The following is a 19,525-nucleotide window of genomic DNA, read 5'->3' on the forward strand; positions in this document are numbered from 1 at the left end:
CTGCATGTTGGTTTATGATGACTTCCCACAACGGAGATGTGGTTTTATTGTTTTAAGAGACTATCAGCGTAGACTGCCTGAATGTCTTCAGCTTAAGGATATTTTCCTCAATGTAACATACCTACTTAAGTAATAGTTTACTAGGTTCTTTATTGTTGTATAATAAAATGTAAAATTTAAAATGTCTTCAACATAATGAAACGCCCCGTTAGAAAGAAGTAGTATAGAAGAAGAAAGCGTCATCTTCATATAAAGTGCCATTTAAAAACTATTAGGAATCTTAATGTCCTTGTTAGTAAGATATCTGTTCCTATAAAAATACCTTTTAAGATTTAATGTCTTCTATCTCGTGGCTGTTTCCAACTTTGTCGCAGTAAAGATGGGAGGAATAATGCAAAATGTAATAGCACTTTGAAGAGCTATTAAATTATAGGTATTATGGTAGAAGTTTACCTAGGATATGCATTTTGTATATTGTTATTTGCAGTACAAACACAATTTGATAGTGCAATACCCTCGTTCAAACTGTTGAGCAGAGATGACCGAGTATAAACTAAATCGAAATCCCAAAGGTACGAGGTACGCGACTCACGAATGGTTGTGTGTACTTACATCTATAGAACATCTATGAATTCGGCATCATGTGTACGATGTAATAATAAACAATTTAGAATTCAATTTAGACAAAATACCGGGGATCTGAACTTCTTAGGAAGCGAGAATAAAAAAAATTCTCATTGTTAGTGAAGAATGTTCAATCTGGATTAATCTTTGCATATTTCTGAGAGACGCAGACGGGAACAAACACTTGTACTTACTTTAATATCGCTTAATAATGAAGTCTTATGAAAACTTCAGAGCTGTGGCAGCACAATCTAGAACTTACAGAGTGCGTTAACTACAGTTTACTTAGTACCGAGCATAAAATCATGTGCACCAACGTAACGGCATGCTATAGTCAAGTCGATAGTAGGTAGCTGTTTTATGTTGGTGCACTGCTAAAGGTTAACGCCACTACAGTTACTACAGCAGTTACGTTACCACGTAACACTTTGGTAGCCACTCTATTATTAAGTTTATTATCATGCAGATACACTATATTGGAAGATAATCTAATTAGATTTTGTAACAAAATAACGTGGTTAGATTCAATATCACGTTGGCGGTACTTCATCATACTTCACGAGTAGTTCATCTGGCGATGGATGTATCCCCGACCTGCAATTGGGATATAGTTTTGAGCTTACGTTATGTTATGTTTTTGATTCAAAATGTTTTCACAAGAATATTAACTTCGTGGAATCGTGGAGTAGTTTTCGTCTCTATCTATCTTTAGGTACTTGACCTCTACATATTTACTGTGTTTTAATTATATTTGTATAATAAAGGATACATCATGTTTGCTACGCCAAATAAATATATGAGTAAGAAATTAAATTTACAATACCTAAGTCAAGTTAAAAGAGAAAAAAACTCGAAATACTGCCTGTTACTTAAACAATTTAAACAATGAATTAAATCTTAAAAGTTGTACCAAGTTCAAAAACCAAGTATTGGAATAAAAGTCAGTAAACTGTTTAGTCCGATTATAAAAAAGCTAAAAAATAATGCTAAGATGTTTTCTTTCTTTTTTTCCATCACAAAAGTTTTTCTTTTAAAAGAAGTTTATTTGTTTTACTACGATTTCTTTTACTTATTCGTTCTCGACTCGGTGCTTGCCGTGCGTTAACCCATAAATACGTACCTAGAGTACCAACTTATCCAAAAGTTGTAAAAAAATTCAATATATACACTCATGTTAGTAATTCCTACCTACTGGAGTAGGGTAAAGCACAGCTCAATGTTACATTATTTAAGTAAGTAGAGATAGCTTATAGAATACCCAGTCGTCTAGTGCATACATTGGTCTTCATCAAATGAAATCAATTTATTAGCATTACTTACATAGGTCATGGGAGTAAGCTACACAGGCTGCAAAAGATCGCGAAGAGTGGAAATCTGTTATTCGAGCCCTACAACCCAACAGGGGATAAAAGGATTAAAAGAGGAAAAGATAAAGGTCATGGTATAATAAAACAAGGAATGTTCAATCCTATGAAAAGCCGTAATTGTTAGCAATTTGCTGACGTAAGTTTTACATGAGTGTTACCATTAATTCATCAGTATCTCCAATATTCCTCAACATTCTACATACATACATAAACTCACGCCTATTTCCCACCGGGGTAAGCAGAGACTATAGAATTCCATTTGCTTCGATCCTGACACACCTCTCTTGCTTCCTCCACATTCATCGATCGCTTCATACACGCACGCCGGTTCAGAGTAGATCGTATTGAACCTTTTCTAAGGACATTCTACAGATTTAAATTTTATTAATTGAAATTACTATAACTACTATCACTATATATTAATATGTACATTATAATTACTATCACTTGACACAGATATAAAAAAAAAAACATTAAAACTGTAAGTAAATCTTTTACTAAAAGTACAAAATTGGCTTGTAAAATAAATTAAAAACATTAGTCGTGGGTTAATGTTTCTTTACAAAATGGCAACGGAGGGTGAGATGACGTCAGCACGACTAACCTTGAAATGTTAGCTGTCACTTTTGAGCATACCTTTTTTATTATACCATGATAAGGGTGCTAGGGACATGATGAGTGTCCGAAGTGTGCTGTCCCTATGTGTAACCTAGTTGTTGCCTGTCCTAGAACTGCCTCCCCGGGGGACAGGGCTAGAGGGGACTAGTAGGATCAATTGGGAGAGTCTAGGACACTAGGATGCTAGGGAGACAGTGCTGTGCCTATGTGTAACCTTGTTGTTGTCTGTCCTAGGACTCCCCGCGTCCCGCAACCCCTTTAGTAGGTCACATTTTCAGACAGGTTGTGTAATACCATCCATTATAAATAAACAGAAAGTTTCATAATGGAAGCAATCAGCGCTTTCCAACGCAACAAAACATTTTACCGCGAGCCTAACAAAACAACTCACTCAAACTTCCTAAAACTAATAAAATTGTAGTAATATAATAAAATGGTCGGAGCTCGGAGAATGCGTGACTTAAATCATAATGTCACTGGTTCGATTCCCGGCTTGGGCTCCAAACCACTGAATTCGACCTTAAGAGTTTGAATTCATGTTTGTATCTGTTAAAATGTGTGTGGATTGATTATTTCACCACTCGCAGACTGTATTAAAGGAAACGCTGATTGTTTTGCCACTTCGCATATAATTCGGTTTTAGTAGTTAATTACAAAGGTTACAAACACGTCCGACAAGAAGAGAAGTTCGATGAATACAAAATTAATTTAAAAATAGTAAAGAATTAATATATTTTTTTAACCTTTTTTTAAAAAGGTATTTTTATGTTGCAATTGTCAACAGGATCATAGATAATTGATATCACGTGGTTTCTAAGATTTGTGACTATTGTTTATATGTGACTGTTTAGGTAGTATCTGTATTTCTTTTGTGTGCAATAAACAGTTATTATTATATTGTATTGTAATCGAATAAAATGTATGCGATTGATATGTCATCTTATGTCAATATGTACCTACTACATTTTATTCATTTTTCCCAAACGTTTGCTTATTTCTTCAAAGAGAGAATTTAATTAAGTAAGTAAAGGAAATTCTCAATCTTCCGATATAAGTATGCTCTCTGATGAAAGGAATCCGCAAAAAAACTGGAATTCATTAAAGAACAAAGGCGAAAGAACGGGGAAATTACCTCAATGGAGCGGTAACCCTCCACTACACAGAAATGCTTTCGATAAAAAAATCGTCTAAAAAATGAACTGTGAAGGAAATGCAGAAGTAGGATTGTGTTAAATCTGTAATTTAACACAATTGGCTATTAACACATGTGACAATAAAATATGAAATATGTCGGATAATAATATATAGTTCTTTTTGTTAAGACCATTTTTAAATATTTTATTTTTACAAAAGAAGAATGAGATTTTTTATCTGTGCATTACAAAACGGGCGTCCATGATTGAGCTGCGTGTGACGTCACATTTCACAAAACAATCACAAAATAAACAAAAACTGACAGGTTTCAAGTTAAATATACTGTTTGACAGTTTCTTTGTTTATTGAAATGTGACGTGTCTGAGCAAAATGTCACGAGACCAACCGTTTTCACGCGAATTTTGAAATTAATGAAGAAAAATACGTTTTTCCATTATATAAAGCTTTTTCGAGAAAATAAAATATTTTAAGATGTATAAAATAAGCCTTTGTATTTTTTTTAATACCGATAACTGTCAAGTGGCACGTTAAGCCGTTGGTCCCAGTTATTACTTACTATGTAAGTACGTAGTCGTTACATGAGTTATGTCAGGGGCCTATGGCGGCTCAATAATAACCCTGACACCAGGGTTGATGGGGTTGGTAACTCACCTCACAACCCACACGATAGAAGAGAGAGAGAATACTGTCAAGTACCGAATTGGTATTCTACGATCAGTCAATAGGGAACATATTTATATTAGATTTACAGATACAGTTGTTAAACAATGGGGTTTGGATTTAAAAGGACTTTGAGCCTAACGATTATGTACGAACTCTCATTCAAAACAGCAGGTAGGTAACAAGGTATCCATTTTATAATGTCCGAAGCCCCATAAATGTAACATGAAAATTCAATTACAGCGCCGATACAATTTACGGCGTCTCCTGCGAGTAATGGAATTTTAAATGAAATTCGAAAATCCAGCGAACAGAGCACTTTACACATGATAAACGTAAATATTAAAGGTTCAGCATAGCTTTTAAGGGTAGCATTAATTTCATAATTAATTGTATTGAAGGCCAAAATACTATCAATCCTATTACATAAACAGCCTATATCCTCAATCAATCGGATGGGGTAGCGTATGGTGCATAGAGCATAACTTCACCACGCTGCTACGCTGCGTTAAGTACTTACTTTTTATTTTATTTAAAGGATAACGTGTTGTATAATTGTTTTTGATAGATTGACAAAAGTTTTTATACTAAAGCTATGTTACATAACACACTTAAAGGTAAGTAAGTAAGCTTATGAGCAACATATTATTATTATTATTATAAATTGTTAGGACAAAATTGTCTACACAGTTTATAAAAAAAAATTGTTTTGCACCACAACTTAAAAGAAAAATGCAATCTATAGACTTGAAAAACTATAAATAATTAGCTTATTAAAAGCTTATTTATCAAATTACTTATGTTTTACAGAAAATTCTAACAACTAGGTGTCTAGGATACACGGAACAAAAGTAATTTCATACTAATTTGCCGCGGAATTAAAATTGCTCGTCGAAACTTTGTCAATAAATTAATCCCTATTAAGTACAACAATACTTTGCTCATAAGTACAATATTTAATTCTCGTAAAGTTCCCCCCTGACCTTCAAACTTTTCAGTAAGACGGCACGAGTATCTATCGATCGATATCAACTACACTTAGGTCGTAATAATCTATCGATGTTGTCGCCATCACCATTACCCCCAAAGGTCAAACATAAAGAACTTTGAATACCCTTCCTGTTACGTGGACTGCAATACACAATATGCTAGCATGTAAGTAATTTTGTACTAACGCACTACGGATATAATTATCCGGAATAAATTAATTTGAATATTTAAGAAAGTAAGTAAAATATTTATTTCCTCTACAAATAACATTGATCTTATACTAATTTACAATAATTTTATAGCATGAACATTAATAATATTTGTAAAGGCTTGATCTTAAACTAGGATACCCTGTGTTATAAGTCTCCAGGCCTCCACCTCCAGGAATACGGTCATGAATAATGTTATCAATAGAGCAATACAAAGAAAGTAAAAAATAAATAAATACGTAAGTAATATGAGAAAAGTAATTTAAAAATACTATTACAAAAAGGTAGAGAGTGTGTGTGTGTGTGTGTGTGTGTATTTATTAATGAGTTACCAACACTTTTATTGAAAATTATATTTATGTACTTACTTATACGTATTTGTGTTTGACAATAATTCAATATCGAGTTTCGTGTACCTACGTGTAGAAACTAAATCGCTCTAGCTGCCGTGAAGGGTATAGTTAATCGTTTGGCCATGTGGGCGATTCGCTACTTAGACTTTCTGATAGAGAACGACACACCGGCATTCACATTTTATTGTATTATTACTTTTGACGTCATAAAAACCTTTTGTGAAGCAAGAGAAATATGCCAGGATCAAAGCAAATGGAATTCCATAACTTCTGCTTACTCCGGTAGGAAATAGACATGAGTTTATGCATGTATGTGTTATGATCTTCATGACATGGACTATAAACGGTTACAAATAACACTAGTATTACAGTTGTGCTTGTATACATTAATTGAATGTAGAAATACCTAGTTTTATAAATTGTTATACTTCATCATCATCAGCCGTATGACGCCCACTGTTGGGCAATTGTTATACTTATTGTAAATTATTCTAACTTCAATTACTCGTATTAGTAACTCACTCTATAAACGTATCCTCTCATTTGACGTTAAATGTCAACTGTCAACTCGAGGATTCGCAGTCTGTGGTTAGCGGCAAAACGTACGGCTTTGTTACAGATAGTGTTAAAATTATATTTATATTTAATAAAAGTTTTACTTGTTATACTAACATAAAGTTATTATTTACACGACAAATCCCTTCCCTGGGTTGTACTCTAACATATGTTTGACCTTACATATCAAACTGTGTCGACAGAACAACCCATCAATTCCGCGGGTAGCATTGATTAAAATTGGATTTACCAACTCGTTAACAAGAACTCTGTAGTTTTCGAATTTTATACAAATGTTAATGTCATGCGTATAATTTGTGGTTAGGTACAACACATCAGTATTCACAGCTTTTACAGAAATAGAGACCACAACTAGGAAGAGACAATATAACCTTTGAAACCGTACGAAACCACGGCACATCTCACAACACATTTACTGGTAGTCTTTTGAAATTACCTAGCCATTAGGCAGATAGCGAGTGAAAAATGGAACAATTTAAAAAACAAATTTGTAAACGTCATATTAAAAACAGCCAGTGTCCTTATTATTAAAGAGTTTTTACAACATGAAAGATTGGACCCACGTTACCTCTAGTGGGGAATTTCTAGTGGGTTAGACAAAATCGTAAGTCTACCTACACCCACAAACCACAAGTTTACTATTTAAACACAATTCAAGTAGGTACCTGAGTGTTTCTACTCCTGAAAAACTGCCTGGTTATTGATTCATTTATCGGAAGCCTGTGACTGTTACTGAGACGTAATTTATTGCTGTTAATGGTAAAAAGGAAACCCATTTTGGTACATCATATTCAGTACATACATTTAAACTTTGCTCTTTATCTCAACACCACAAAACGAAACCATTAATGTAACAAGATTTAACTATATCGTTATTTGTTGACTACACAATCAGTGTTCAGCTGAACAGCGAAATAAACTGAAACTGAATTCAAAAACTCGTTAGCAAACATTCAACAGTTCGTCAAATGCATTGTGAGCATAGCTGACGTGAGTTGGCGTTTACTAAGCGCAGCATTTCTGTAATGAGCGCTCAAATGCAAAAGTGAATTCCGCTTATTTAGTAAAGCTGCTTCATAATTATGACGTTGACATTTTCATTATGGAGTTTACATTAATTAAGTTTTGTTTACTTAAATAATGGAGGGTAAAGTAAGCAAAAAGATAATGGCGCATGGCAGAGCGAGAATTAATTAGATATTGATTGTAATCTTAGTAGGTGCGTGTACTTTACGTGCTTCAACTCAGTTGAGTGACCAAGTCGAAGGCCTTCAAACGGCTTGAAAATGCTGGCAACTTAGATTAGCTACTACACAGAAACCTCCATCAAAACTCAGTGAAACAGAGAACTGCTTATTTTTCGCCGTGACTTATTATAGATTTGCCGCAAATGGCATTAACTACTTGGCCGGACAAAAGGGAGCTCTGAGGGCTCTCACCAGAGTACTGGAGTAACCTCTTGAATATATTGGAAAAAGTAATTTTTTCTTGTTTTCAATATTCAAATTAAGAACTGACATGACCTTAAAAAAGCTTTATTTCTGGTTGGCCAAAAACCCCCGAAGCTATTAAGTGTTGTGGTTCCCGTATAATTGGTTCTTAGCCGATTTTAACGCGGAAAACAATCTTGAACAATCTCGAAGGAGCTCGCCTCAATTTGTTTATGTAAATCTTCCGGTACCATTGAGTGAAGGACTAATGTATTGTCAAGAAAGCGGAAATCTTGAAACAATTTAAATTTCTATTAAGATTAATTGGTGCCCAAACATTACATGACATGCCACAAAATCATTTTTTTACGTGACTTATTGTAGATTTGTCGCAGATGGCATTAACTACTTGGCCGGATAAATGGGGAGCGCTGAGATACTCTCACCCGGTACAAAAAGACAACAGGTCTGAGGTACCCAGACCCAGGTACCCAGTTGCGCGCGAACCTCGGCTCAGGGCGTCGTCTGAGAGAAAGAATATTTGAAAGAATTAATCGACTAGGGTCGATAGCGATCAAAGGCCCCTGATATGGCTCAACCACTACTTACTTACATCAGTAAGTAGTAACCTAGACCAACGGCTTAACGTGCCTTCTGAACGGAACTTCTTACTTTTTGGACAATCAGGTGATAAGCCTGTAATGACCTAACCAAACTAGGGATCACAAAGTGATTTTTGTGATATGTCCCCACCGGGATTCGAACCCGGGACCTCCGGATCGTGAGCCCAACGCTCAACCACTGGACCACGGAGGCCATTAATTTATTATTATTAATAACGATTGCTGAAACAAAATACATGTTTCACTCTACAGTTACTTTGTAAGTAAACAAGTGAAACAAAATTTTCAATACAAATTGATACTGTAGACTTGTTAGTAATTTGTTCCTAAATATTATTAATTCTTAGTACAATATTATTAAATTTCCATTTGTAAAACGAATATTAATTTCACTAAAGCTATTGACGCAAACGTTGAATTCGAAATTATTCATTCGTAATAAATTTTCATAAGTATTGTTTTGGTGAAGTAGAGCGAAATTCGTGTGCGTGTAACTTCATATAAACGTAGATATAAACTAAGTACCTAAGTATTATGTTTCAGTGCGCCTATTATTGCATTCGCTACTAATTTTACACTTTATTTATCACAATAATGGAAATACTTAGATAAAATAAATGTTTATATGTCTGCGTATTAATAAGTTATAGGCATTATCAAACGATTGGTATACAGTAAGTACTTACATTAATACAAATTAATATCAAAAACCGGAAAAAGAATTGTATTTGTGGTTCTGATTGGACCATATTAGTAACACAATATTAGGAACTATCAGTTTACAAGTCCATCATTTATGACATAATGTGATAATGTACTCTTACCTTCCTATCTATGATTATATAGAGCGTTGGAAAAATGGCACCGCAAGGAGTGGAGTAAGTGAGTAGGTGCCTACAAGGTACAACATAGTAGAATTTAGTATAATAATATGGGTATTTAAGTTATTGTATTCGTAACGGGGAGGAGCTCGGTCTGCGATTGTTGAAGTTAAGCAACTTTCGCAAAGGCCGGTCAAAGGATGGGTGACCACAAAATAAAATTTTCATCCTGAGCTCCTCCGTGCTTCGGAAGGCACGTTAAGCCGTTGGTCCCGGCTGCATTAGCAGTCGTTAATAACCATCAATCCGCACTGGGCCCGCGTGATGGTTTAAGGCCCGATCTCCCTATCCATCCATAGGGAAGGCCCGTGCCCCAGCAGTGGGGACGTTAATGGGCTGATGATGATGATTCGTAACGGTAATGTGTAATTGGTTGGTGTTTGTAGTTAATTTTATTGGTGTTGTGTACTATTCAGCACATATTGAAATGTATTCACCTTTATTCCTAATGCAACTTTCTTTACTAAATTCAAATACAATGCATGAACTCTTGAGATATTTGTATGCCAATCTCATGGCAGTGCATAATGATACATGTTTAATGTTATGTAATGTTTAATAAGATCTTCTTGTCGTATGTACACAAGTAAATTATTTTGTATTTGTAAAAAACTAAAAACATGTAGGTATGTACGGTCACGAGCATTAATATGTATACACTTTGGTACCATGTCACATTAAATTTTTTGACAAATTAAACTGTAAGTCTCACTAAATGTCAAATATGTTAGTACGACAGAGTCCTAAAGTGGGTATATTATATTTCTCATGACTCATGACTGTACCTACGTATCAATGTATGTACCTATGTAATGAACCAAAAAAAGGAACATAATTTATTTATCCCGCTAACAAGGCACAAGCAACGTATAACCTCAAAACAAACGATCCCCGCGACAATTTAATATCGCCATAAATTTTCCTGGCGATTCTCCGCTCGCTTAGAGTACACGGGTTCCGCATGTAATATTTTCCTTATTTCATATTTTTGCTCACACATTTGTCTTGTTGCAGATGTGGTAACGTTGTGTGAATTTGTGGAACGAGAAATTGCAGTATGTGTGGTTGGGATTAGGTTTAATCTTGCAAAATCCGTGTTTCGTCAGTACGCTGGCTACGGGGCTGAAAATTCAGCACATGATTGAACTCCTCTCAGACAATGGGTTTATATTGTCATCCACCTGAGACACATTGCTACAAATTTTACTGCCAGGTGATACTTAATACTCGTCAGTGCTCAGTTGTCATCTCTCTGACCGACACCGTTTTGTTACCTAAACCACAAAATACATAATATATAGTCCTACCTATACGCATTCACTGCTATCTTATTTACACGTGGAAAAAAATAATTACAAAAAATGTCTTTTTTAATATACGTAAGCGTTAAAAGTTATCGAACAGTTTTTTTATAGATACCTATTACATAAATTTGTTTAGGTACTATTTAGTGTATTTTAGGTACCATTGTAAAGCAGCGTGGTAGGGTATGCTCCATACATATACATACATACCCATGTTGTGTAATAAAGGCCTCCGTGGTCAAGTGGTTGAGCGTTGGGCTCACGATCCGGAGGTCCCGGGTTCGAATCCGAAAGTAAATAGTAATAAGTAAATATCGCCATGTTTGAACGTAGTTCCCATTTTATCAATTTCTTGTGTAAGTAATGAAAGTAAATTCAGAATTTCTTGGTGCACGATTGGTTAGTATTATAGTTCTTGCCAGAGTAGTATCAAAATGTATTACATATTTAATTAATACTTACACTTTACATGCCTGAGTTATTTTTCGGAATGTACCTGAAAAAAACATTCTAAAAGAGTTCGCGGTTGTCCTTCCATTCATACTTAGTCATCTAATATGCGAGAATAATTAAGACATTCTAGACAACCTGTTTTCTAAGCTTAGGCCGCATCATCTCCTTATTAATAAAAATAAGTATGTTTTTGTTATAAACCATTTTCACTCAAGCGCTAATGGACTAAGAGCTCTTCCTATAAACAACTTACTAACTGACATGCGTCAGCGGCTGTAACTTTGTGTTTACCGGATAAACAGTGCCGACAAATATAAAGCCCTCAGGAAAAGCTTCTGAGAGTATGAAAGTGCTTCGTTTCCTCTCTGTCCCTATAGTGAATGCTGTCTTAGACAAAAATAAGACATGTAAAAACCAAAACAAGAAAACACATCTTGTTTACTTGTTTTGTTTTATTTTCTGATTGAGAACCGGGGCCCAATGAGAAGCAGGAGTCGTATACCTGGGGAATTCATTAACTTCAACATCTAATCAGAGCTTCGTTGCAGATTCACCCGTTCGCAAAATGTTCTTTTCGCCAAATAGGTAAATATCCCCTTCGCTTTCTGCGTCGATTATCTTATATTCTCCAATATAACATTTTAAGCAAAAATATGAGCTGTAATTTTCAGCGAATTACAATCACCGGGATTAAGATTGCGATGGATGCTGTACTTAAGACAATTAAATAATGACTGTTGGTCTGCCAAAAATAAAATAAATAAATAAATACTTAAATAACTGTCTAGACACCATCTCCTACGGCAGATGACATTGAAATATCCCACTATCGACAGCTTACCGAGTCAGGCAGTGAAGCGTGCGTTGTGTAGCCATGCGTTGCTTTCTTCCGCTTCGCCGCTGCTGGATCGATACTTCTAGTCTTTGTTACAATGAATACATGTTCGTATTTGCCGTACATCAACAAGCGACAACCATCAAGTGCCGTCTGAAGATGCGATTTTAGTAGGAAGGTCAGAACCACAGTTGTGCTGAATGTTAATTGGGTAGTCCTAGGTCAAAGATCACATTTATGAAACAAATAAAAGAGAAGGTGCAGGTCGTGTCGTATCGGGAGGTGAAGGTTTTGGCGGGAAGAAGAGAGGAATGGCGATTACTCCACCGACAAGAGCGCAGCTCTTAAATAGAGAGAGAGAGGTCAAAGATAAATTAAGAAATTCTGGGGGGTCAAAATGGCCACATCGAAGCAAATTACCTAAGAAAGCAATATGGCTATTTGACATTAAATTTGTTTGCATTACGCACTTACGTTAATATGCGCAAATGTCAAATTGCAATATTAGTTTTTTAGATTAATTGTTTCGATGTGTTTAACGAAACACATTTTCTATTCAACTTATATGAATTATAATCAAGAAAAATGTCATTAAGTCGATAATTTTTTCACGTTTTCCTTCATCCGTTTTTTCGTTTGTCGTTTTTTTGACACAAATTCCATAACAAAAAATAATTGGGAACGAAAAACTGTTAACAGTAGTAGTAGGTACCCTCCTCCGTTTGATTGAGGGGAGGTCTGTGCCAGTGGGACGTATTTTACGTAAAGTACGCTACGTACGAACAGTCATAGGATGTGTGTGTAAACGCGTATGAAAAATGATTACGGATTATGGTAATTCTTCTGTGCGTTATCTACAATCGTTTTTGAATCTCCGTGAGCGAGTTCATAAACACAAATTATTATTTTTTGTTGCACGAGTACCTACGTCTGTCTTTAATTAAAAATTCAAATTATTACTCTGAAGAATTTTAATTTCGTAACAAAATTGAATCTTGTCTTACCTGACTGCGGGTAGTGGAATTTAAAACATCTCAAATCTTACAAATTAGTTATTTTAAGAACGTTCTTTAAATTCCGGGAATATTTTCGTATCGATCAACGTTTAAGTATTTTTAAGTTATTGTATAAGTGGGTACTAGGTACCCTGTAGATATCATTCAAATTTAGGATTACAAAGTAATGTTTTGTTATTGGGTAAGATATTTGAAAATACTACCGAAAAAATATTAACTTTACGGAGCTGTTATTTACCTTTAATTAGCTCTTTCTTTCTTTAACGGCCTCCGTGGTCCAGTGGTTGAGCGGTGGGCTCACGATCCGGAGGCCCCGGGTTCGAATCCCGGTGGGCACATATCACAAAAATCACTTTGTGATCCCTAGCCAGGACATTACAGGCTGATGACGATAAGAAGAAGCTCTATCTTTGATGATTCATTCACAAGTCAAAAGTGTATTGTTTGATAAAATATAATAAAACCATTATCAGAAAAGAAATGTCACTACAATAATAGCCAATTAAGTACGACAGATGTACTGAATTGACACAGAACATTGTTAGGTACCAGATTGTGTTCGTTATCAAAACGATTTTACTTAGGTATTTTTATAGCAAGCCGATAACTAGGTACTTAAAATAACAAAGTCCTTTAATGGAACATCCATTATCCTGACACTGAAATCGATTAAAGCGGTATTTTAAGAGTGCTCCAACAGCTCAAAGACCTTGGAACAGTAGTTCTAGGAAAATCACTAGTTTCCTTATTTTCTCCATTTGCTGTAAACGGCGGCGTTCAAAGAAATAAAACTGGGAACGAAGGTTCTTGGCACCTATCCGTCATCTGTCAAGCTAGAAGAAGGAACATCCTGCAATTTAATACGGCGAGCAAGGTCCGTCGGTCCAACTCGAATCGAACAAGGACTGGCCTTATTGTTACCGCGCAAGTACAAGCCTCATATTAGGTTCAGTAAGTATATAATTTCTCTCAGTATACAAACAATAACGAGCTAATTGAAACAAATCATTGAAAGTTCAGGCTGTCTATAAATATCTTTAACGGTACAGTCCTGCAGAGCCATGCGCGGCGTGATAAGATTATCGATCGATTCAATACATTTTGTCGAAATCGATAAGGTTGTTTTTTTTTACTAACATATTTTGACATAACGACATGACTTATTTGAGGTCACATATTAGCACCAATCGATAAAACAACATAATTATACCGTCAGAATCGATAAAATGACCGTGACAAAATTTTATCACGTTGCGCATGTTAGCCCTACAAAACATTCAGGACATCCTAATCAATCTATAAAAACCTCCCGCGCTATGACGAACAATTTTGTACGAAACTTAGTGAAATTACAAAGGATATGCGACTCTACCAATGTTATTCTAATTATTTGCGCTCTAGCGTGGCGTGTGTTACCTACAAACAGAACAGACATATAAAGTACAGACAAGACGAACGAATACAGTAGCAACAGCGCGGGCGACGCCTACAACAGCAGCGAGTCGGGACATCGCTTGCTGAGCAGAGGACCCAGCGCCGAGAGCAGAACCCCCTTAGCCCCCTTATAAAGAGAATGATACTAACTGTGACTGCGATAAGAGCAGCGACAAGAGCCGACGCCCCTTATGAAGAAAGTAGCACTCACCCTGACTACGGTTAGAACGGTGCTGAGAGCCAACAGCCTATATAAGAAGAATAGCACCAACCGTGACTGCGGCGCAGGCGGTGCTGACGACAGCAGCGACCCGGAGCCCCGTTTGCTGAGTGGCGGTCGCGGCGCCGAGGGCCGACGCTCTACGCCAGACGCCGATCGCGTCGCTGGCGCACCCTCCGCGGCCAGCACGCGCGCCGACACCAGTGCCGCTTCCGGGCAATTCTGCAACAAAGGAATATCGACTTCATGAATAAACTCCTTTTTGCTTTTACAAAGTAAGCTTAAAATTACGAGAAATTTATCAAAAAAGTTACCGTACCTACAGGTTCATGGCATTACCCGAAACATCGAAAAAACATAATTTATAAACATATGATTTCATACAAGCGAACGTTGTATTTAGATGTTCAATAATATTACAGAAGAAGCAGAGATGTATAATAATGTATATACCTACACCCACTCCTCAACCAAGACCCATGTATTAGGAGGCGAGCCAAATTAATTTATAAGTAATAAACAAATATTTCAAGGAAAAAATCTGCAACAACGTATAAAAGTATTTTTTCTTATTCATTTCTTTAATTCCAACTTTACCATAAAGGCTGTTTGTAGAGAAAGACGCCGCTAGCCGCCAGTGTTACAATAATACTCGTAAAATCTTTTGAGATTTTTATTCAAGTGCTCTTTTCAAAGAAATGCAGTGTTGGCAATACAACTTCAAAGCAAAACCATTTTCCATTTCCACAAAGAAAAAGTCCTTATTTGAAGACGCTTTATTATGGCTTCGTTATTTACTTCATTAAATAAATACATTCTTTTTAAAATTAGTATTAAAATCTTTTTTGTGGAAGTAATTTACGAATACAACATTTTCATTCTATTTATAAAACCAAACCGCGAAAATAAATTCCCAAAATCAAAAATCTGCCAGTCATTTCACACTGTTTTACACATTATACATATTACAGATAAAAAATGTTCCATTTTATTATTGGACAAAGCTTCAAAGTAAATATTTGTGATTGCTTTTTTGAAAGAGTGTTTAATGTTTTGAACATGAAGGTTTTATGCAAAAGACTGTTGTAAATTCGTTTGAATATTGATTCTATCGATGTCGTTGGAATACGGGCGTACGGGTGCTTAATATTGAAATGCAAAACTGATAGTTTTTAGAGATAAACTATTTTAGTTGGGAACTAGAAATTGAAGATATGAGCACACAAAGTTGGAAGCTCTATAAGACAATCAGAGAAACTTCATAACTGTATTTAAGTGCTTAGGTTTCGAGTGTAGAGTTTCGGAATAGTTTGAAGAGTATATTAGTTCGGTTCTCTATTGAGTTTTAATTTACATGTATAGGTAAGTAAGACCAAGAAACATTGTTAGAATAATACAATTTGCGCAGTTGGAATTGGAGTCCTGAGACGGATATGGCGACAGGTCACCAAACCTTGCCATCCATTATATACATTATACATCCATTATTGACATCGTCATATCCAGCTTACGACATCGTATCAACAGTGGCTGCAAGTTGTCTTTGATTACTTGTGGCTCTGCCCACCCCATTAGGGATTACGGGCGTGAGTTTATGTATGTATGTATGTATAGACATCGTTAGTGACATCGTAACGAAAACTTTGAGGCGTCGATCCGTCGCAAAAGTATGGAACTGAAAATAATTAAAAAAAACACAAAAAATTTCATGAGTTTTTAGGAAATTCCACTTAATATCAACATCAATCATGATCTGAATCATCCCCCTCAGTATACGTTACGATGTCACTAACACCCTAGCGATAGTCGAAGTATGTTGCCGTGAACACAATTCCATACTAGCTATGTAACTATTTTTAAGTTGATCCCACCTATTACGTTACGTTGGTCTAACAGAAAGTTCGATGAAACGTGGATACTTAGCTCATCTTATGATGGAAATAGCCCAATAGAGAACATAGTCGTGTGCATACGTAATGTCATTCAGGGTGTTAGTGACACCGTAACGACTACTGAGGGGGATGATTCTGTCCATGATTCTGAGTTGATATTTAATAGAATTTCCTGTCGGTTTCCTGTAAAATTCATGAAAACTTTTTTAATTATTGACATTTCTATACTTTTGCGACGGAAAATTTAAATTGATATCAACTGAGAATCATGGTCTGAATCAACCCTCAAAGTTTTAGAATAGAATAGAATAGAAATAGTTTATTATAAAAGGGCGCCACACACAAAAAAGACAACAACATCATATCAAATTTCCATTAAAACAATTACAAAAAAGCAAGACAGATGTTTGTCGAAATGATCATAAGGTGGTGGTGGACGTCCTGTGATAAAAGGGCCTCACTCAACACAAGTCGCGGCGCGAACCACGACACTGATATTATGTGGACCCTGTTGTTTTCGTTACGATGTCAGTAAGTCCCTGTATTAGGATTATAAGCACCAAAAAGGTAACTAAGTAGCATTCGAACTAGAAACTTTGTGACAATCGTTGTATTACGACACCGGATTATCCATAATAATGTGATATCAACAAAGAATCACAGTGAAATAAACCCGTGTTAAAGGAAAACTTTTCCTCCCCATAATAAACAGTCTCTTTTCAAACCCGACAAAGGTTACTTTGTTAAAGGGAGCAAAATAAGTGGCGCTTGAGACAGCTTTATGACGGTTAAAACCTCCAATGCATCTTGTTTCGTTTTTTTTTAATTCTTATTTAATTTTTTCTACTCCTCTACTTTAATCTGGCATTTAAATAACCAAAAAGTCTAATATAAGTACATACATAATTAAACTCTTTGAAAAAGTGTACGCTCTATGGCCTATAAAAGCATTGTTTACAAAGTGTAACTGTACTATAATGTCGCCAAAAAAGCATTGTTGTTGTTGTTTTTTTTTTTGACCTGGAAACTGGCACCTTTACTTTGTTTGGTGCCATAGATATACTATAAAAAAAAAAGTATACATTTGCCGCCATTTTCCCGCGCGTTGGAAAATAAATTGGAAAATTTTTGTGTTTCGTTTAAAATTACGTCGTCGTAGAAAAAGTATTGTATGCAACGTTGTATAACTAGGTCAAAAAATGCTCGTGGCGTCTCTTATTGCGATGTTCGCCAAGGCTCACATCGCAACTCACGCCACTCGCATTTTTTGACCCTTCTTATACAACTGTTGCATAAAATACTATAAAAACAGTGTCCTAGGTCGAATATAAATTACAATAAAGGACTTTCCAGACTACGTTCACTAAAAACAATATAGATGGCGTTGTACAGCTGTAATATGATAATTACCTATTTTCTTATTAGTCGGGTACACAATTATTCCGTAATACAATGTAATGGCAGAAGCGTGTATAAAAATAATTGTTGCTCGATATTTGGATTACATTATGTGTACAATTACGTTGTTGTTGTGGGTATTATGTTGTTATTTTGTTGTCATTTATACTCAAAAACAAAGATAAAAGATATACGTTATGTCTGTTATCCATGAAATTAGAAGATAAAACGAAGAAAAATCTGTACAGCGCCATCTATATTGTTTATGAGGAAAGTAGCCTGGAAAGTATCTCATACCTAACCATATAACCACAGAACAAATGAGTTCCTATAACCATGCCTACTAAATATAAAAGGACCAAATAACTAATCGGTGTAGGTTGGCATGGCATTATGATTTACCAAACAGGTCAGCAACTAGTCAGCTTGCTAAGGCCCATTAATCCAGTCGGCCAAAGCCGCAATCGACATATCTCTAATATTAAAACCAATAATAAAAACGGTTTTCGTGCAAACAGAAATATAATAATATATTTTCAAGAAGAACAAAAGACAAAAGTCATTATCAAAAGCAAACACCATAAAAGAATAAAAAACTACTTATTTATTATTATTATTTGCATTAGAGGGGACATATAGCCCGAATGGCCACTGCGACCTAGTTATATCTCATCATCATCATCATCAGCCCATTAACGTCCCCACTGCTGGGGCACGGGCCTTCCCTATGGATGGACAGGGAGATCGGGCCTTAAACCATCACGCGGGCCCAGTGCGGATTGATGGTTATTAACGACTGCTAATGCAGCCGGGACCAACGGCTTAACGTGCCTTCCGAAGCACGGAGGAGCTCGAGATGAAAACTTTTTTTTTTGTGGTCATCCATCCTCTGACCGGCCTTTGCGAAAGTTGCTTTACTTCAACAATCGCAGACCGAGCGCGTTAACCGCTGCGCCACCGAACTCCTCGTATATCTATTGTTAGTTATATCTATTGTGACCAAATCCCTACATAATACATATTTAAAACTCCTCCTCATCGAGCGTCTTTTTGGGAGGAAGCTCCATGACCTCCTGGGGATCCATTACGTGGCCCCCAGTGCTCGGCTTCTACTGTGTATGAGAGCCTCACAGCTGCACAGCAGGTGTAATGGCGTCTCATCCTCCTTTAAACAGAATCTGCATAAAGTTAGTAACGCCCATTATTAGCTGTAGTTATTTTCAACGTTATTGCATTATTTTTTATCTGTGGTATCACTACGGCAGCGCCCTCTGACGAACGTTACTTTTTTCTTATTTAAAATGGCCGAAATCCGCGCCTTTTCAACCCTGGTGTCAGGGTTATTATTGAGCCGGCAAAGGCCCCTGATACTGCTCATGTCACGACTAGGTACTTACTTACATAAGTAAGTAGTAACCGGGACCAACGGCTTAACATGCCTTCCGAAGCACGGATCATCTTACTTTTTGGACAATCAGGTGATCAGC

At 36.0% G+C, this 19,525-nt stretch overlaps 1 protein-coding gene across 1 annotated transcript in view; it reads right to left on the reverse strand.

The window, feature by feature from the left end:
• Positions 1-19,525, reverse strand: part of LOC126376083 (small G protein signaling modulator 2-like) — an 86,712-nt gene that overhangs the window by 23,517 nt on the left and 43,670 nt on the right. The window contains exon 4 of the mRNA XM_050023254.1: positions 14,801-14,970. Coding sequence (XP_049879211.1) covers positions 14,801-14,970 — 170 coding nt within the window. The remainder of the gene's footprint in view (positions 1-14,800; positions 14,971-19,525) is intronic.

Source organism: Pectinophora gossypiella, chromosome 20 (genome assembly GCF_024362695.1).
Source record: "Pectinophora gossypiella chromosome 20, ilPecGoss1.1, whole genome shotgun sequence".
Classification (NCBI taxonomy): domain Eukaryota; kingdom Metazoa; phylum Arthropoda; class Insecta; order Lepidoptera; family Gelechiidae; genus Pectinophora; species Pectinophora gossypiella.